Source organism: Protopterus annectens, chromosome 7.part0, assembly GCF_019279795.1.
Source record: "Protopterus annectens isolate FY-2018-M chromosome 7.part0, PAN1.0, whole genome shotgun sequence".
Taxonomy (NCBI): Eukaryota; Metazoa; Chordata; order Ceratodontiformes; family Protopteridae; genus Protopterus; species Protopterus annectens.
This window is the reverse complement of record NC_056739.1, coordinates 608,150,822-608,169,190: the sequence shown is the minus strand read 5'-3', so window position 1 is coordinate 608,169,190 and position 18,369 is coordinate 608,150,822. Positions and strand designations below refer to the sequence as shown.

Sequence of the window (18,369 nt, the reverse complement as noted above, 5' to 3'; positions counted from 1 at the left end):
CAGTTTGTTTTCCTTAGACAAGAGCAGTGATGAGATCTGAAAGTAGTGTGTGCTGCATACCTAGCTATTTTATTGTAACAGGACTCTAGTTTTGCCAGTTCAGTTTTCCTGAGGTTAATAAGGTTAGGCGATGCATAAAGAAGAGTTGAGGTTAAATGAGTTTGGGCAATAGCTATTCTTGTGTTTTTAGTGAGGTAATGTTTTTTTTTTTTATACATACATATATACATATATACATATATATATATATATATATATATATATATATATATATATATATATACATACACACACACACACACACACACACACACACACCATGATTTCAGAAACGAGTGCTGACATCTAGGGGGACTTGTTAATTCCAGTAATGTAGGAACATTAAACTTTTTCTGACGCTTTACAAGAAAGACAACAAAAGCTGGCTGCAAGTAATCCTTAGTTGTTCTCAGAACAAGCAGATTATGTGACCTTTAAATCTGAAAAATTGGAAGATCTTCACTTAGGAAGCAGGGACACATATTGTGATATACAAGTCCTGGAGAAATGTGTTATTGTTGTTATTATTATTATTATTACTATAAACATCACTCCAAGAGGTTTACACATTGCCTGTTTAGTGACATCTGATTTTTCAGAGGAGAAAACTGATCATTTTGATGAGTGGAAGGAGCTCTCATTACACTGTACCATTGGATGGTTGAAAGTGTTAATATAAAGAAAAAAAGGAATCAGAATAAAATGAAAAAGCAAATCACTGAACTACAGGACAATATAACTGAATCTGTACATGCTGAATTTTATAAAGATAAATGGATAATTTGCATGCTAAAATGGAGAAATTGGAGAAGGAAGTGTTACAATGTAAGAAAAAGAAATTGATGAGAGACAGGCAAGAATACAAGAAAGATATGCTGTTCCAATGGCACAGTGATGAGTGTTCGTCGCTAATTACTAGGCTAGCTGCCTTAATGGGCCATTCTAAGGCTAATCAATTTCCCTCCCAAATGTGAGAATCAGACACTGCACCTTGTGTTTGTGAGTCAAACACCTTAACCATTACACCAACCCCAAGCATGTGATTAGTGTTCAGGGCAGGAAGACAAGCTGGTGTTCAACAAGAGAAAGCAGGTAAGTATGGTGTTCTTCACAGAAATTATAATTAAGAGAAGTAATAGAAGCGTATATTCTGAAGACATCAGACAGAAAAATGTGAGCAATTCTTCTAACAACAAACCGAGAGAGCAAATTGCTGGTGTCCCAAACGGGAACTGCTGGTGCAAGTGCTCATGGAAAATACCAGAACGACTTAAGAACACTAAATTATTCCAAACTAAGATTTTCAGATGCTGCATATTCTGTACTATTTAAAAACAATTTTAGATGTAACTTCCGACGAAACTTACAAATATCACATAACAATTCAACATTGTCCGAGGCCTGGATAGGCACAAAATTCATACCTTTAAAGAGAAACAAAGCATGCAAAATATTTTAGAATGTGAGGAATGTACTGAATATGTGAATGAAGATAATTTATTAAAATTTCAGTATTTGGTGTAAGTGAAAATGTTGCTTGTGATGAAATGAGCAATAAAACCAATGGGATTGTTACTGGTTTACAGGTGTTTACCTCTGATTGATTTGAGTGTTAGTAGTAGTTTTATGCCTCCCAAAATCTCTACTTCTGTTAAATTATTTAAACAAATTTTGATTAAAAAGCTTGGGTTTGAATTTTAAACATTCATAAAACGTACCAAAACTTACAAATTTTAAAATTGAATGGTTAGCACTTCATATATTAAAATAAATGTCTAGTTAAAGCTGATACATGGAGAAACTGCATTACTTTTGAGACAGACCAGTATGTTAGGATGCGTGAAAATTTGTCAAGCAATAAGGAACATGTGACATTAAATGACGTTCCCCAAAGGTTATAATGCTCAGATGGATATTTTGGAGACAAAACATTGTTTAGGTTTCTTGGAACAAAAAGATGTAAAGAGGTTCTATGTTAAAAAGACCAAACATTTAGTAATTTATGCTATTCCTAAGATACATAAAAATCATTTGGATCCCCCAGGTAGGACTATCATTTCTACTACTGATTCTGACATGCAGCATGCTGAAAAGTTTTTGGATTATCATTTGAAGGTACTGTTAAGTAAAATTCCCTTGCATTTTAAGAACACAGGAGAATTTTTTGATTCTGTGAAAGATCTAATTTGGCAAGACACTAATTATTGGGTAGTGGCAGATGTTAAATCATTATGCACTAACATTCAGCATATTTGTTGACTGAAGGTAGTTTGTAAGTTTATGGGCAAGTGGCCATATACAAATTGTATTGTATTTTATTGTTAGAACTCTGTTGATTCTGCTAGAAGGGTAACTTTTGCCCAAACATATGCTTCTGTTTAAATGGAGTACGGTGACAGTTGTTTTGTTTATAGAAATCAGTTCTATTAGATTCTGGTGGTAGCTTATTAACATTATATTGATGATCTGATTTCTATCTGTAAAGCACGGGTGAAGGAGTTCAAAGAATTTATCCTGAATTATAAAAAACACAAACAAGTCCAAACTCAACAAAACAAAAAAATACAAAATCCTGAAGTGGAGAACTCACTTCATTGAAACAGATTAAGCGCTTTCGTCCAACTGTTCAAGACTTCTTCAGAATACTAAGCATAACTATATCAATGATTTTATATAGCACCCCCCCCACTTAGCCCCATGTGACCATTTAATTACAGAACTACCCTAGCTAAAACAACATTAAAAACTTTACTTAAAAAACTAATTTTGCACCAGACAATAAATGTGTGTGACAACATTGTTTATACCTCCAAAAGACATTAACCCCCATTAAATGATTGTGAAAATATAGTATTATATTTACAACATAAACGTAGCTTTCAGCTTCAGTACGCTACTAATTGAAATTATGTCATTTAGCCCAGGGAACACCATAGCTTGGCACTTAAGCTGCCACTTCATTTCCATAAAATCCAAAAATAAATCTGAAGGTCCACCTCTAGGTCCCAAGTCTACATGATCCGTAATAATATATTTAAAATGATGGGTCGGATTATTTTTAATATGCTTAAATAAAGCATTTTTTTTCATCTCCTTTACCGATACTATATTGATGTTGATAGATTCTTTCCCTGAACGTTCTTATTGTCTTCCCAATATAGACTCCTTCACATTCCTGACATTTCGCTGTGTAAACAACTCCCTTACTATCACAATCATATTTATATGGGAGTTGTTTACACAGCGAAGTGTCAGAAATGTGAAGGATTCTATATTGGGAAGACAATAAGAACCTTCGCTGTTGTCATGGGAGCATTAATTAAGGGCTGGTACTATGAATTAATGTGACTATAAAAGTGGCAGTGTGTGTTTTATTGCTCATTCTAATGAAGTCCGTGAAACTTGTGGACGAAAGCGCTAAATATATATTGTGCGGGAATCTGACTTTCTTCATTTTTTATTTTATGACAGCACAGAATAGATTCAGACACTTGCTTCAATTAGTTTTACCTTGAAAATCATTTTTGAGTTACAAAAATGTCAGCACCCTGGCTTAACAACACTTCAACTCCACTCTTCTAGTTCTTTCTTTCTTTCATCTTTCTCTAAAATTACTTTTCTGTTGTTAGGCAGTAGTTTTTCTTTGAACTTTCACTTGAGAGGATTCATCTAATGATATAACAATGCACCTTTCACGTACCATGCAATACTTGATGCAATAGTTTGTTTAATATTACCTGTTGTGTATTCATCTGTGGATATACTGTTTCTTATTCTTCTATACATTTTTATGGAGCTTTTCTCCCCAGGCCCCCACTGAAAAGGGGTCTTGCACCCAGTTGGACTTTCCCCAGTCAATAAGTACAATAAATAAATGCAGAAATAAAATCATTAATTTGTAATATTCTTGAGTTTGCCATGAAAGACCAAGCAGGTCACTTAAATTAACAAAATTAGTTCATACTGACTGGGAAGTCTGATATGTGTCTACCTGTCCATTTGTTGTAGCCAGTACAACCATACCCAGCACACTAAATGTGACATGTGTTTTTACACCACACACATTGCTGCAAATGAACTATAAATGCACCAAAAAACGCCATAAACATGACGGCAGCAAGGTGACATCACAGTGGGCCACAAAGGTGCTGCAGCACAGAATGCATGGCAGCATGTGCCACCATAGAAATCAGTGTCCTGTGTGTACATGATGCTAAGGGGGACGGGGGGGTGGGGGTGGCACTACAAAGGGGTGATGCCTCAATCCATCTAAATATTGTGCATATATGTATCAACAACAAGCGCAATGACAGGGACATTCCTGGCACATTGATGAGGGCATCCACTACCACAAATCATAGTTTTAGCTAAACATCCGCTGGAAAGAAGATACATTCAGCACTGAGGTCCACTGAACAGGACTGCACACAAGCGATGCTCCCCAGGCTGGCTGCTCCAGTACCTGCACAAGGTGTGGGTGGTTTCCTTACAATTGTGGGTTGGCCTGAGCAGAGTGGGTATACAGTGGCTCCAGGAATCATGCAGATGTGCTGGTAATGTAAACCTTTGGCATCCCAAACCCTTGGAAGAATATGGCCACAACAGGGTAAGCTCCTAAGGCATTAGGCAAGTTGGCTTCACTTGTGCTGATTTCAGCTGTGTGGGACTTGGCTACACCACATGATTCCTGCTGACTGACTATAAGGAGTATGAGGAAGGTCAGGATGTTAAAACTGAGTATTAGGGTAACTGCACAAAAGACAAGAGTATTTGGTCTAGGGAATCAGGCGCCAGTCTGTACATTAGTATACCGGGGGGGGGGGGGGTGGTACATGGAGAAAATTTGTCATTCAGTCTGAGATTTAAGGAAGGAATGTCCAAGGGAAGAATGTTTAGAAGCAAGACTGGGTGCTGGAAGAGGACTAAGAACGTGTGTGATGTAAAAGGCAAATATGACACGCTCAGAAGTGTAAAGCAAAAGGCTAGGAGAAGGAGATGCTACAGAATTTGCAAGATAGTTGTAACCCTGGAACAGCATAAGTATTTATTTGTTTACCATTTGTTAATCAGGTAGGTGGGCTAGTCCGAAGACCATTTTCAGCCATAGGCTGAGAACTGAACCTGGGTCTCCTGCATAGCAGACACGATTCCTACAATGAACCACCAATACAAAATAGGTAGAATAGTAGTTAGAGTTTGTGTTAAGGAGAAGGAGACAGAAGGAAGACTATACAACTTTTGACATAACTTCAAGATAAGCAAAGACAGAAGGTAACACCTTTTTATTTAAACCAATCCTCTCTTGTATTCCTACAAGTATTCTGCAGGCAGACAGCTAATCAGAGTAGAATGCACACAAAATAAAGAAATAAAAACACAAAGCAGTCCTTCTTCAACCTTTAAGCTGTCCCGTTTATTCAAAGTAATGAGTGCTTTTGTCTGTCAGACTTCATCAGATACAATGTTTCTTGATTTTGTGAATGTGCACAGTCTACTCTGGTTAGCTGCCTGCCTGCACACTACCTACAAGAATACAACAGTGCATCACTGACAACAAGAAGGCTTTTCCTCTTCCTTTTATTTTTACTGGTTGGTCCCAGTGAGAACCAACCACTCCACTGATTTTAGAGAGCTTATATGGGTATCTACTCAATAACAGACAGCCTACATTTATTTATAACTTCAAGATAAGAGGAGATGTGCTTTTGGAGAGCATAGTTTGGTTCCAGAAATACTGGGGAATTTGCAGATTTGAACATCAGATGGAAGACCATTCAACAGACAAGGAAAATCTGTCTCACTGTTTTATCCCCAAATGAGTTTTTGATCTGATATGCCAGCATGAAATGACAATAAGAGACATGGAGAAACTTTGCAAGATTGTATCTGTTGGTTAATCGTAATTATGCAATGACTGCTCATTACTATTCAAAAACAAGCACGCTGATTGGACAGGCCAACCAGCATGCCCATTGTAAATCAAACATATACCAACAGAAAAAAGTCCAGCCACTGAAAAACCATTGAGCAGCCAGACTTTCTATTGGTACACGCTAAGGAACAGAGCAAAATACAAGAAAAATCAGGTATGTTCTGCAAAACGAAACAATCAGAAATGTACCTGATTTTCCTTGTATTTCTGCACTGTCACTCAGAAAATCAAGGCAGTTAAAAAAATACAGAAAACAGCAACAGACAGTTTCTTCTCCTGCACTGTACTGATGTCCTGTGCAAGTGTGGGAATGTAAGTGCCATATGCATGCGCAGTACATTAGTAAAAAAGGAAGACGTGAAGGAACACTACAGTGACATTATACACAGCCATTATTTAAGAAAGGTAATCTATTTCTTAAATAATGCCATTTTATAATAGTAATAATCTACTCCTGGGTGTGGGTATATCAGGGTTTAGCCACGGTTGGCTTTCATTGATCATTCAGACTTCACCCTCATGATCAAGACACACCAACTGTGGGTAAATCCCTGATACACCCACACCAGTGGTGGATTATTGTTTAATTATGCATGCAAGGCTCTAGATGAATGAAGTGCAGTGTTGTTACACCACTTTATGAGGCATAAAAATGCCAGGTTAGTTATGCCATGGAGTGGAAGTGCTGTGATAAGCTATCAACCCCCCCAAACACACACACACACAAAAATGGCAGCTATCTATCAAATATGTTAAAGCTTTGTAAAATCAAGGTAGTGTAAAGTAGAATTTCTGATTGTTGTGAGTACAAGAATTGGAATGGCTTGGCCCCATATACAACACCTACTTTTTGTGGGTCTTAGTCCTTCTTTCCTTAAAGTGAGCAGACAGAGGTAACTATTAATCAACGTGGAATGTCAGGCACTTAAAATGTTCCACCACCTCAAATTCTTTACTGTTTGCTTTTTATTAAAGCAAAACATCAAAAATTATAGTCACAGAACTGAAATGAACTAAATGAACACTTTATTTAAGGATTTGTGTGAGTAAAGATAAAAACAAGCTTACTGATTTTGTTGCAGCTCTCCGTGACATATGTTCCGCTCACTGGAAAACTTTTCAAGGTACTCTTCATGCTGAGGCTACAGGAACAAGAAGAAAGACAGACTTGGTTATAAGTAGAATGTTATGTGTTAATGGAAATCTAGATCTAAGGTCAGTCACTATATGTTCAATATTATTAGGTTGTGTGCTCATAACAATAATTATAAGTTTCACTTACATTTCTCAGAGTCAAAATATTTGGGATCTCTCCCTGTGAATTAGTACAATAACGCCAGATATGCAATTAAAAACCTGGCAGATCATTACCTCTTACCATCATCTACCTCAATTTTATTTATACAATGTCATCATAATTCCCTAAATTTACAGCAGAAAGAAGAAATATCTTGTGTTACTCACCTCACTGTGGCTATAACAGCTCTACAGTTTGAAACCTGTTTAAGAAATGTAGATATCTCTGCACCAGAAATATAGTTTTTGATTCCACCATGTACTTCTTCATGTCCCATTGCAATTCCTCTCATCCCATGTCCTCTGGCTTAGTCTACTGCCCTTGGACAATCATCAGCGGTACTTCAGCATTTGTGTAGAACCTGCCCTTTATTTTCATTGCCATGAAAAACTTACTACAAGTATAGAGAATTATGATGAGGCTTCCAATCACAACTGTCTTGTTATGTGTTGGAGACGTGGATGTCAAGAAATCCACCCCGAAATAAAAGCACAAATGATAAATCAAGACATACGTGTCCAAAACACATAACAATCCGGGTTATGATCAAACCTGATCAGGATTCTTTGTAGCATACAGAACTTTATCTGCTCCCATGTACTGCAAAAATTAAAGAAAAAAAATTGAAGCTATAGATGTTTCACAGCTTTAAAAACCTGTAACACACTTACTGCTACCATGCAGAGAGTAACCACCCACAGAAGAGTGTCAGGAATTTGAAACAATTTTACACTCTAAGCACTTCATTCAATTTTTTTTTTTTTTTGGAAAGTGAAACAACTCTTCTGTAATAGGCTACAACTACCTTTTATATCCTAGTGCATGAATACAGCTGGGACCAGTGAGCAGTACTTAACTTGCTTGTCTTTTCACTGATTTTGGAGTGTATTTTTGATGTTCTACTCACTATACAATACTTATCTAAATCACAACTAAAACAGTGACATACATGCACATACATTAATGCAAAAGAAAACAACCCATAGTAACATTTTTTTCTTTCAGTACACACAATTTCCTTTTTTTAACAATCATCATTCACTCCATTATTTAAATTGTTTTTAAGTCCTCGTCCTAAACATTATTTCTGCATGTATGATTAACACAGATTCCATTTATGTCTATGTAATTTTCTCATTCCTTTTAGCCAAAGATCCTACTTCCTGTTCTTTATTTCCTTGACAATGCTCAGTACTTATACCCAAAATAAACACAAGCAAAATTCTGCACAGTAACCAAGCTGCAGTATATTATTTAAAAATATATATACATACAAACCATGTGAACATTTATAACCTCTAGCCATGTGACCAAGATGACAACACATAAATAAATAATAATATTATACTTTAAAGTGAAATCAGCCTTTTACAATTTCAGTATATAAAAACATATAGATAAAAACCATGTAGGTAAAACTAATAAACTCCACAAAAAACAACATATAAATAAATAATTTCATATAACATTTATAAGTTATAATTTTGCTGTTCTTAATTTTAAAACACATGCTATAGATTCGGAATTATTAATACCAGGAATACAGTAGCATTCAGTAATAATTGACATCTGAATTCTTTGTACCCCTGGTATTTCCCAACTTACTCCCCTCTCTGGTTTATTAATATTTAGTGCATATCAATGAATGTTAAAAAATGCACTATTAAAATTTTTAGTTCTAAAATTATGAAAGTATTAATAAATTGTACAGCACAGTTGCCTCTCGCTCTTACATATGTAAAACGCATTATATGACAGGCAGCTTGCCATATAAAATAAGTCTGCTGACTTGCATTTAAAAAACGCATTGTACTATTCTGTTATCTGTGTATAATCCACTATTGTTACAAAATAACTTTCATTAATGAACTTACAGTAGTTATATGTTCCACACTTAGCCATCTTCCTCTCTTTATTACTCTCTCACAGTAATTGTTTTCTAACAGTGCTTTAATATTCAAGTCCCTTTTCTAAACAAAAAAAAGTAAATTACCAAGCTTTTTAGTATTGTCAAAATTAAGAATATTTTACAGTACTTAGTGAATCCATTTCACACAAATACTTGTCACTTTACTGTGCAAATATGAAATAACTATTGTTCTAGTAAAATATTTGTTTGCTTATGACCCCTCACTACTAGTCTTATATATATACCTCCTTTGAATAATCAGCTGGATAATGTCATCTGATATATTCTAAATAGTCTAATTCCTTTTTAAATATTTCATCTTCACTATCTAAGATTAACTAACTGCCCCCTAACATTCCTCAACTAATAAACCACCCTCTATTTCCTACAACTATACCCTCACTGCATCGCTATAATACGACCTCCCCATAAAATAATATACAACAACCATACCTATCTTAATAATCCTTCATATGCATGCACTATATGTATATATGATCTGCTTTCTCTATCAATATTTATATAATGTGTAACAATTATAACTACTTACTATATCAGAAAGCTCCTTCAACAGATTGTACCAATAACCGAAATCCAGATGGTATAATATGTATTACACATATGTTTTTGATTTCCTCTGATAATCTCTAAATACTGATTTTTGTCCCTTTTCCTGTAACTGCAAGAATTTATGATGTATTCTGTTGTTTGTACTGTTGGAGCTTTTCTACCCGGGCCTCCACTGAAAACTGGTTCTTCGGACCCAGACAGACCATCCTGGTAAACAAAAGTCAAATAAATAAATAAATACAGAAATAAATAAATAAAGTGTGACAATCTAATCATCTGACATTTATAATATTCCTTTCTTGACAATTTCTATGCTTACTAGTATAAATGTACATATGAAAAAAGTTGACTTCCTATATATATATATATATATATATATATATATATATATATATATATATATATATATTAAAACAAAATGTCTTAAGTCGTCAAATTCTTACAAACTCTGACATCTAGATAATTTAGTGACTCAAAAGAATAGGTATAGGTAAACCTTGAAAAAATATACAGTTGACTCTAAATATTCAAAAAATTGCTTTAATGTTGTATTATCTCCTAACAACACAAGAAAGTATCATCTAGGTTTCTATAAAATATTCTAGTATATTTATTAAATGTAGAATCAAGTCCATACTGTTTTTCATCTGCCTTAAAACTATGTTTGCATAAATGAGGGTATTGACTGCACCCATATCTACTCCTGTGACTGTGGTAGTATTCTACTTCAAAATACAAAAATAATTATGATCTAAAACATATTACATGAACTGCTCAGTCAACTTTATAGCAATATTACCCAATTCAAGAGTCATCTAAACTGATTTTTTAAATCCATCTGAGGGAATCACTGTAAATAAATTCTAGATATCTGCTGCAACTAACATCACATTACAATCTCATTTGATTCAACTCATTTGTTTAAAAAAAAAGGCCATGAATCATTAAGAACATGTTCTTTGCGGTTAAAAGAACTTTCAATTTAAAATCTATAAATTTAACTAAGATTTTTACCTTAGAACAACAAGCCAAAACTATTATCCATAAAGAGGGGTTAACACACTCTTTATGAACTTTGGGTATCCAGAACAGGGTATTCCAACTTATTTCAAACAAATGCACACTAATCCCACAAAGCCAGACTTTCTTAAACTGTGTAAACAAAAGGAAAAGTTAGTTTCATCCTCAGATTGTTGTAAATAATAATGGTCACATAATAAATTTGAACTTTGTTTCGCATAAACAGTAGCTACAATACAGTATCCCTTCCAGCTTACTTCACACAAATCACAACAGTTCTTCAAAGGCATCCTAAGATAACGAAAGACAGGAGATAGTTGTTTTTCAATCATATACAATCCCCGTATCCAGGCCAACAATTATAGCCACTTTGTTGTCTGTGTGCATCTCAGATGCAAACCAAATGTAGCAGCTCCCAGTGTTCTCTCCTGTCTATCTGAAGAATCTGGGCATCTTGAGGCACCGTAGAAATTGCCTCATGTACACAAGACAACCCTCTCCTCCTACCACCCAACACTACAACCTGTGAGAGATGCACTTATCTAACCAAACTGGAGGTAAAGCTCTCTCCAACCAAGACTGAACTTGACAGTCATGAGGAGAAGGTAAACATTTGCACCACACCATACTCATCACATAGTCTCACTAAATCTACACCACCAAAATCCACACACAGTAACACAAAAACATTTGCGGAGGCTCTCAATAATAATCTGTCGAAGCAACAGAGACCTCCAAAGCAGAAACGCAAGCAACCTCCATCCCCCAACACAACCCAAATGACACACAGCCCACAGACTCAGTGTGCCACTCAACCACAGCCAATAAGGCAAAACAACGTACCTAACACACTAGTCATAGGTGACTCTATAGTCAGGCACACTGATGTCCCACTCACCAGGCTAAACAAGGAGAAGGTTACTGTAAGCTGCCTGTCAGGTGCCAAGATCCACCACATAACCCACTCACTCAGATCACTCCACAACAAGCACAAATATGACTCTGTCATTGTCCATGTTGGTGTGAATGACCTGAGATGTACCTCCCTGGACTACATGGAAAGAGACATGGAAGAGCTCTCCGATCTTGTAGCCCAAGCAGGTATGACCCTAGCCCTGAGTAGCATCGCCCAGAATGATACCGCAGTACAAGGTCAAAAAGATTGACTTCAACATTTGGCTAACCTTCTGGTGTCATTCTAAGGATATCCAGTATCTGTCTGCTTGGGGTGACATGGTCGACAGACCACGATGCTTTGCCACAAATGGCCTGCACCTGTCGCTCCTGGGATTCCGGATACTGACTAAAGCTCTTGCTGTCCCTATAGTGCCTTTTTTAGGCAAGGTTCAAATAACAAATTCACCACCGTAACAGGAACAGGCAAGCAAAAACTTGAGGATAATGCTACTCAATGCTAGAAGTCGAAATCTCAAAATGCAATCACTCGAGGCACTCCTTAAAATGGAGAACATCGATATCTGTGCAGTGACTGAAACCTGGTTCAAGGCTCCAGCGAGCACCCCTGCACTACCAGGCTATAACTCATACCACACTTTTTGGCCATGTAACCTGGACCGAAACACCAAAGGCGGAGGTGTGTCCATATTCATTAAGGATATCCACACCTCCAGGCTAGTTGCTCAGCATAATGCATCTGAGGTTATCCAAGTGCAACTAACTCTTGGCAAAACTGCAATCCAAATTGTAGCTTGCTACAGATCCCCCACCATGCCCCAGGATTCCCACTCCTCTTTTCTTGATGTACTGGAAAATATTAGGGTTCAACCAAACACCCTAATAATGGGCGACTTCAACTACCCCACCATTAACTGGGAAAACTACTCGTGTACCAACACCTTAGCTCAACGCTTTCTGGAATTCATAAATTCCAGTGCCCTGGATCAACTTATCCACATCCCCACCAGGGGCAACAATATCCTGGACCTAGTCATTACCAACATGAGTGACCGGTGTTCCACACGAAGTCAATTCCTCGTTGGTCCGATCCAACCATAAGCTAATCACCCTTGATATCCACATCCCGCCCCCACACCCCATTAAGGAAACCACGGTAAAAAATTTCTCCAAAGCCAACTTCATGCTTCTTAAGACAAAAGTGTTGACCTTCATGACACCCATGCAGATGGACAATACAGTTACAACTGCTGAATCCTACACAAATGCACTCTATAAGCACTTACACAAGTGCATGGATCGTGTTATCCCAAGCAGAACCAAGACGCTATCCTCCAAAAAAGGTAAGCCAATCTGGTGGTCCCCTGCCGTAAACAAACTGTACAACAGAAGGAAGAAACTGTTGCAAAAGGCAGTAAAATCCCAAGAGTGGAGGAGCTCCCTGGTCAGCCTCAGTAAGAAGCTGAGATCCCTTATAAGATCCTCCGAAGCTAGCTACGAAAACAAAATCGCCACTAATTCTAAGGACAACCACAAAGCATTCTATAGCTATGTCAAGAATCTCAATGGCAACACCCAGATCTGCTCGGAGTTATAGCACAACGGCACGAAAATTACAGAACCAACTGATATTGCCAACATCCTGCCAGATAGGTTCAGTGCTAACTTTACCCCCCCCCCACCCCCCTAAAGGGCCCATATCTATACAGGAAGAATGCAGAGTCCCTGTAATCACAACTACACAGGTAAAAGCTGCACTTTCTAAAGCCAAAAACACAGCATCCATGGGACCAGACAACATCCCAGGCTGCGTTTTACATGAACTTCAGAATGAACTGGCCCCCACTTAAGCATCATGTTCAATAATAGCCTCGCATCAGGCTTTGTGCCCACTGAATGATGCACAGCAACAGTTATCCCACGCAACAAAGGGGGAGCCACCTCTGATCCCGGGAACTATCGACCAATTAGCCTGACGAGCCTGGTCTGTAAGGCCATGGAACGTATCATCATGGAACTCAAACAAAAACATTGGTAACCTCCAAACTCCGGATCCCACCCAGTTCGGGTTTGTGAAAGGTGGATCATGACTCATTAACCTGATAGACTTCTTTGAGGCAGTCACCAAAGCCGTAGATGAGGGTAAGGTGGTTCACACAGCCTATCTTGACTGCGCCAAGGCTTTCGACACCATCCCCCATTCTGGAATTATAGCTAAACTCACTAAACTAGGTATAAATCCCTACGTCACAAGATGGGTTGCCAACTGGCTCACTGACAGAGCCCACACTGTAAAAGTTGCAGACTCCAAATCTGACCTCAAAGCAGTGACAAGTGGAGTACCACAGGGTTCCGTCCTGGGACCTCTCCTGTTTGATATCTACTTCTCTGAAGTACAGGCTAACACAGAAGGCCTCTGGCTAACAAAGTTCACAGATGACTGCAAACTAGGAGCCATAGTCAAGTCCCCAAATGATGTGGACATCCTACAGAAGGGCCTCGCTGAGACAGATGCCTACTGTGTCAAGAGCCATGGCTCAAGCTCAATGCCAAAAAGTGCAGTGTCATCCCCTTTGGTAAAAACTCTGTACCCATGAACTACCACATAGGCAGCAATCTACTTAACACCGAATGTGTGATTAAAAGACCTTGGGACCCAGGTGGACAGCAGTCTCTCCTTTGATAGTCACATCGCCACAGTAGTTAGGAAGTCCTTCTACGTGGCACACCTCATCATAAAAGGGTTCTCATCCAGGAAAAAAAGAGGTCATTGTTCCCGTCTACTTGACACTCATTAGACCCGTTATAGAGTACAACGCCCCTTTTGGAATGTACCTCACAAGACATATGCAGCAGCTGGAAAGGCCACAGAAGTACCTCACAAAGAAGATTACTGGCTTCAAACAAATGCCCTACACTGACCGCCTCAAAAAACTCCAGCTTTACTCCATAGCATATCGCCTACTCCGAGGTGATCTCTACCTAACTTATAAAGCTATGTCAAACCCACAGCTGTTGGACATGATACACCTAAAGAAATCCCAATCCCTCCAAGCTGCATGCTCTGGGGACCTAAACCTTGTCACCACAATAAACAGAACATGCTGGAGGGACAGATTCCTGTCCCAGAGACTTCCCGTACTCTGGAACAGGCTACCCATCTATGTCAAGCAAAGTTCTTCATTAGCACTCGTCAAGAAAAATCTTGATGAGTGGATGGGAAATAAGAAATACACCCCGGGGATCACTTATGTGTCTCTGCTCAACAGTGGCACAGGAAAATAACTTTCTTGGGTGGTGTAAGCCAGGGAACCTTGTTGGCTAGGCTTACGTAGGCCCTTGGGCCGATAGCCTAGTACCTACCTATGAACCTATAAATTAAGATAAAATAACACGGAGCTGAGCCATCATGCACTTCATCTCTGTTTCACACAAGCACATATTTGCTGACCAGCCACAGCAATGTACTACAACCTGACTACCCATATCTAATTGCCGGACAGGATTTAAAAAGAAAACTTACTTCATACTACTAAAGCTTACTTCTGGTCTTTTAAACCATTAGTGCAACATTGCCATATACTTCATCATTTAATATTCATATGCATCATGTTTCTTGTTGTCCCAGTACATCATGAGAAGGTGAAGTGTTAAATACTGTAGCTGCTTTGAGTAGGATCATAAAGTGTCATTTTATTTAATTATTTTTATAACGTAAAACATTTCTTTACATTAAAAAATAGTGTCCGCTACTTGATCAATATTGCTCGTCTGTATTGCAGATGCCAAAATGGAATGCATGGTGAGGATGCAAAGGTAAATCCTTGAAGTGTCAATAATATTTTATTTTTGGTTTTAATAAAAACATATTTATTTTGTTACCGTTTATGTTCAATACATAAGTTAACTAAAACGAGTTACTAGAGCTGAACATAAAACTTTTTAAGTTACTGTTCACTGTAGATACTGAGTGTCTGGATGTAGGCCCTCTTAGAGCTGTGGGCCCAGAGCAACTGCCCAAATATCCCCTATTATAATCTGTCTGTGATCCTATATTAGGAGAAGCCTATGACCTGTGGGGTGCAGCAGGTTCTTTGTTAGGCACAATACTTTCTCTAATGCATATAATTATAGCAAGTGCATGGGGCTTGAATTTCAACTGCACAAGCTTTTCTCTTGTCTTCATTGCTTTTACACTACTTGCCATTTAACTTTTTCATATACATTACTTTTGAAACACATTCTCTCCTTATTTTAGCTTTTTTAAATTCACCCTTATCTTTTATACCCATTCATTTAGTCAGTTAATAAAGTTAACTGTTTTCTGGTAATTTCACTTGCTCTGTACACAAACATAGCATTTGATAAGGTTACATTTGTTTCTCTTAAAATCCTGCCACCTCACCTTTTGTTATACCACATACTAGACTGATTCTTACTAAATAATCACGTAACTCCCCAAATTCATAGCCCTTGGCACTGTTCTTCTGCTTCTAACTTTAGCATCTACAGCCTCGGTATGACCCTATGCCCTTGTAAAGTCAAATAAATAAATGGCAAGTGCTTTCTGAGCTCAAAATAACTTCTGAGCTTCTCTCAGATTGCTGTTATTTTATCTTTCACCTCTTCAAGAAAAGCATATTACTTAAATACCTTTATGGCCTCATTTCCAGTGACATCTGGGAATTTAACAATGAAACTTTTTAGATGTCTTGGCAATCTAATTACAGTGAGGAATAAAGTTTCTGAAAACATAGCTTCCATTTTCTGCTAAAATTCAATGACGTGAAAGAATACCTTGTGGTTTCTGATGGAGTACTGTTCACTGTGAATTGTACTAAACAGCGCACAGAATCTGAGGATGTGTGACAAACCCAAAAAAAGTGAAAAAGTCCTACTTTGGTACAACTTTCCATAACTGGGTTATTAGCATTTAAAATACATTCAGTATACTATTTATTTATTGACTTTGTTAAATGGGGTAGAGAACTAATCAATTCTGACCAATTTCAGACTAAGTTCAGGATCGATAATATGTCCACTCCTACAGAGTACATAAGATAACAAAAATATGAAGTGACTGAGTAAAATACAAAAAAAATGTTATGCTAACAACACTAAAGTACATAAACCAGTGAAGTGAGAGGACAAAGTTGTACTGCTATCAATATATGTTTTACTATAAAGTTTTCTTTACCTTTAGGAAAATAGAGCAATATATCTATATCTATATATAATATAATCTTGGTGTATAGAAGCTTGGGGGTGGAAGAATTGAAGCAATGCAGTTAGGGAAAATAAGAGATATTAGTTGATTTAGGTTATGTGGCCTGTTGGGCTATAGGAACATTAGGTTTGATTAAGTAGATGAAATTTTAGTGACCATGGAACTTGGGATAAGATAAAGTGTTTTTAAGATCAGGTGGGAAAGGACTCCTTTAGTTTGGGACCAAGAATTGAGAATGCACGGTCCTAGGCATGACACTATAATGTAGGATTTTTATTAAAGGACTAGTCTGATTCAAGTTTCTGATATTGTACGTTGGGGGTTGTGTTATTAGTTTTGAGGTTAAAAGAGAGAGACTTTGTTCATGTAGGAGCCTGAAGAGATGTGAGCCTAGTATCAAGTATATTCTTTGCTTATCTGGGAGCCATTTTTTTCCTAGCATTACAGCATGGAGATAATTTCTTGGGGAATGAGTGATAAATCTACAAATTTTGTTTCCTAACGTTAATAATATGTTAATGGTAATGTTAAAGGTAGTGGAGTTTTTGGAAGATGCTGAGATGAGAGGGAAGCAGAATTCAAGTTGAGGAAGTGGGGTTTCTTTATTGCAGCTCTGGTTGAGTATGACAGAAATCGGGAAATGTTTTGTGCCCAGAATAGAAAGAAGCTCAGTTTTTACATGTTTTTCAAGATGAATGATGAAACTGAGTGAGAGGTCTAATCACAGACTAACAGAGGACGCTTGCTTCAAGGCAGAGTTTTTGTCATCATAGATTGTTATAGTTGTGACAAAGGGAGATACTGCTAGCACAGCTATCTGGAATTTTGTAAATGATTGCGTGTCATTTGTGAATATCAATATGATTTGTGTAGGATGCTTGTGTTGCAAATGTATTGGAACTGTATGTCATGTGTGTAAAAAATTAGGTTTGTACAGAGATGTGTGTTGAAAAGATATTTTATAAAATGCTTGTGCTTAAAATGTAACCAGAGTATGCCCTACTGGAATAGGACAGAATTGTACATGCACTATTGTAACCATTTAAATGTATGTATTTTAACAGTGGAAACTGGAATACAGGAGGTTAATTTCAGAAAAATAGCTGAAATTAAATTACTTTATGGCAGCAAGAGACACAATGTCTATACTAGGGAGATTTTTGTAGTCTTTAAGGTGAAATAATTACTAGGCTTGAAATGTGGAGGAATGTAACTGTTTTATGACTTCCAGCATTTGCCAAAGATCTGAGATCTATGAATCTTCACAGGTAGATATTAAACACTGCTGGTTTCCAGCAGTGGAGGTTTCACCTGGGATAGAGTCAGATGACAAGAAATTATGTCATTCTGCAAGCTATCTCAGCAGTAATATTTGAGATATTAATTTGAGAAGTCTATGAGTGAGACACAGCACCCGCGGTGGTGGTGCTGCGGTAGTGTTGCCGCCTCATAGTAAGACG

At 37.4% G+C, this 18,369-nt stretch overlaps 1 protein-coding gene across 1 annotated transcript in view; it reads right to left on the bottom strand.

The window, feature by feature from the left end:
• The window catches only part of LOC122806067 (GRIP and coiled-coil domain-containing protein 2-like), a 1,105,805-nt gene that overhangs the window by 375,138 nt on the left and 712,298 nt on the right, over positions 1-18,369 (bottom strand). Inside the window, exon 15 of the mRNA XM_044076306.1 lies at positions 7,040-7,113. Coding sequence (XP_043932241.1) covers positions 7,040-7,113 — 74 coding nt within the window. The remainder of the gene's footprint in view (positions 1-7,039; positions 7,114-18,369) is intronic.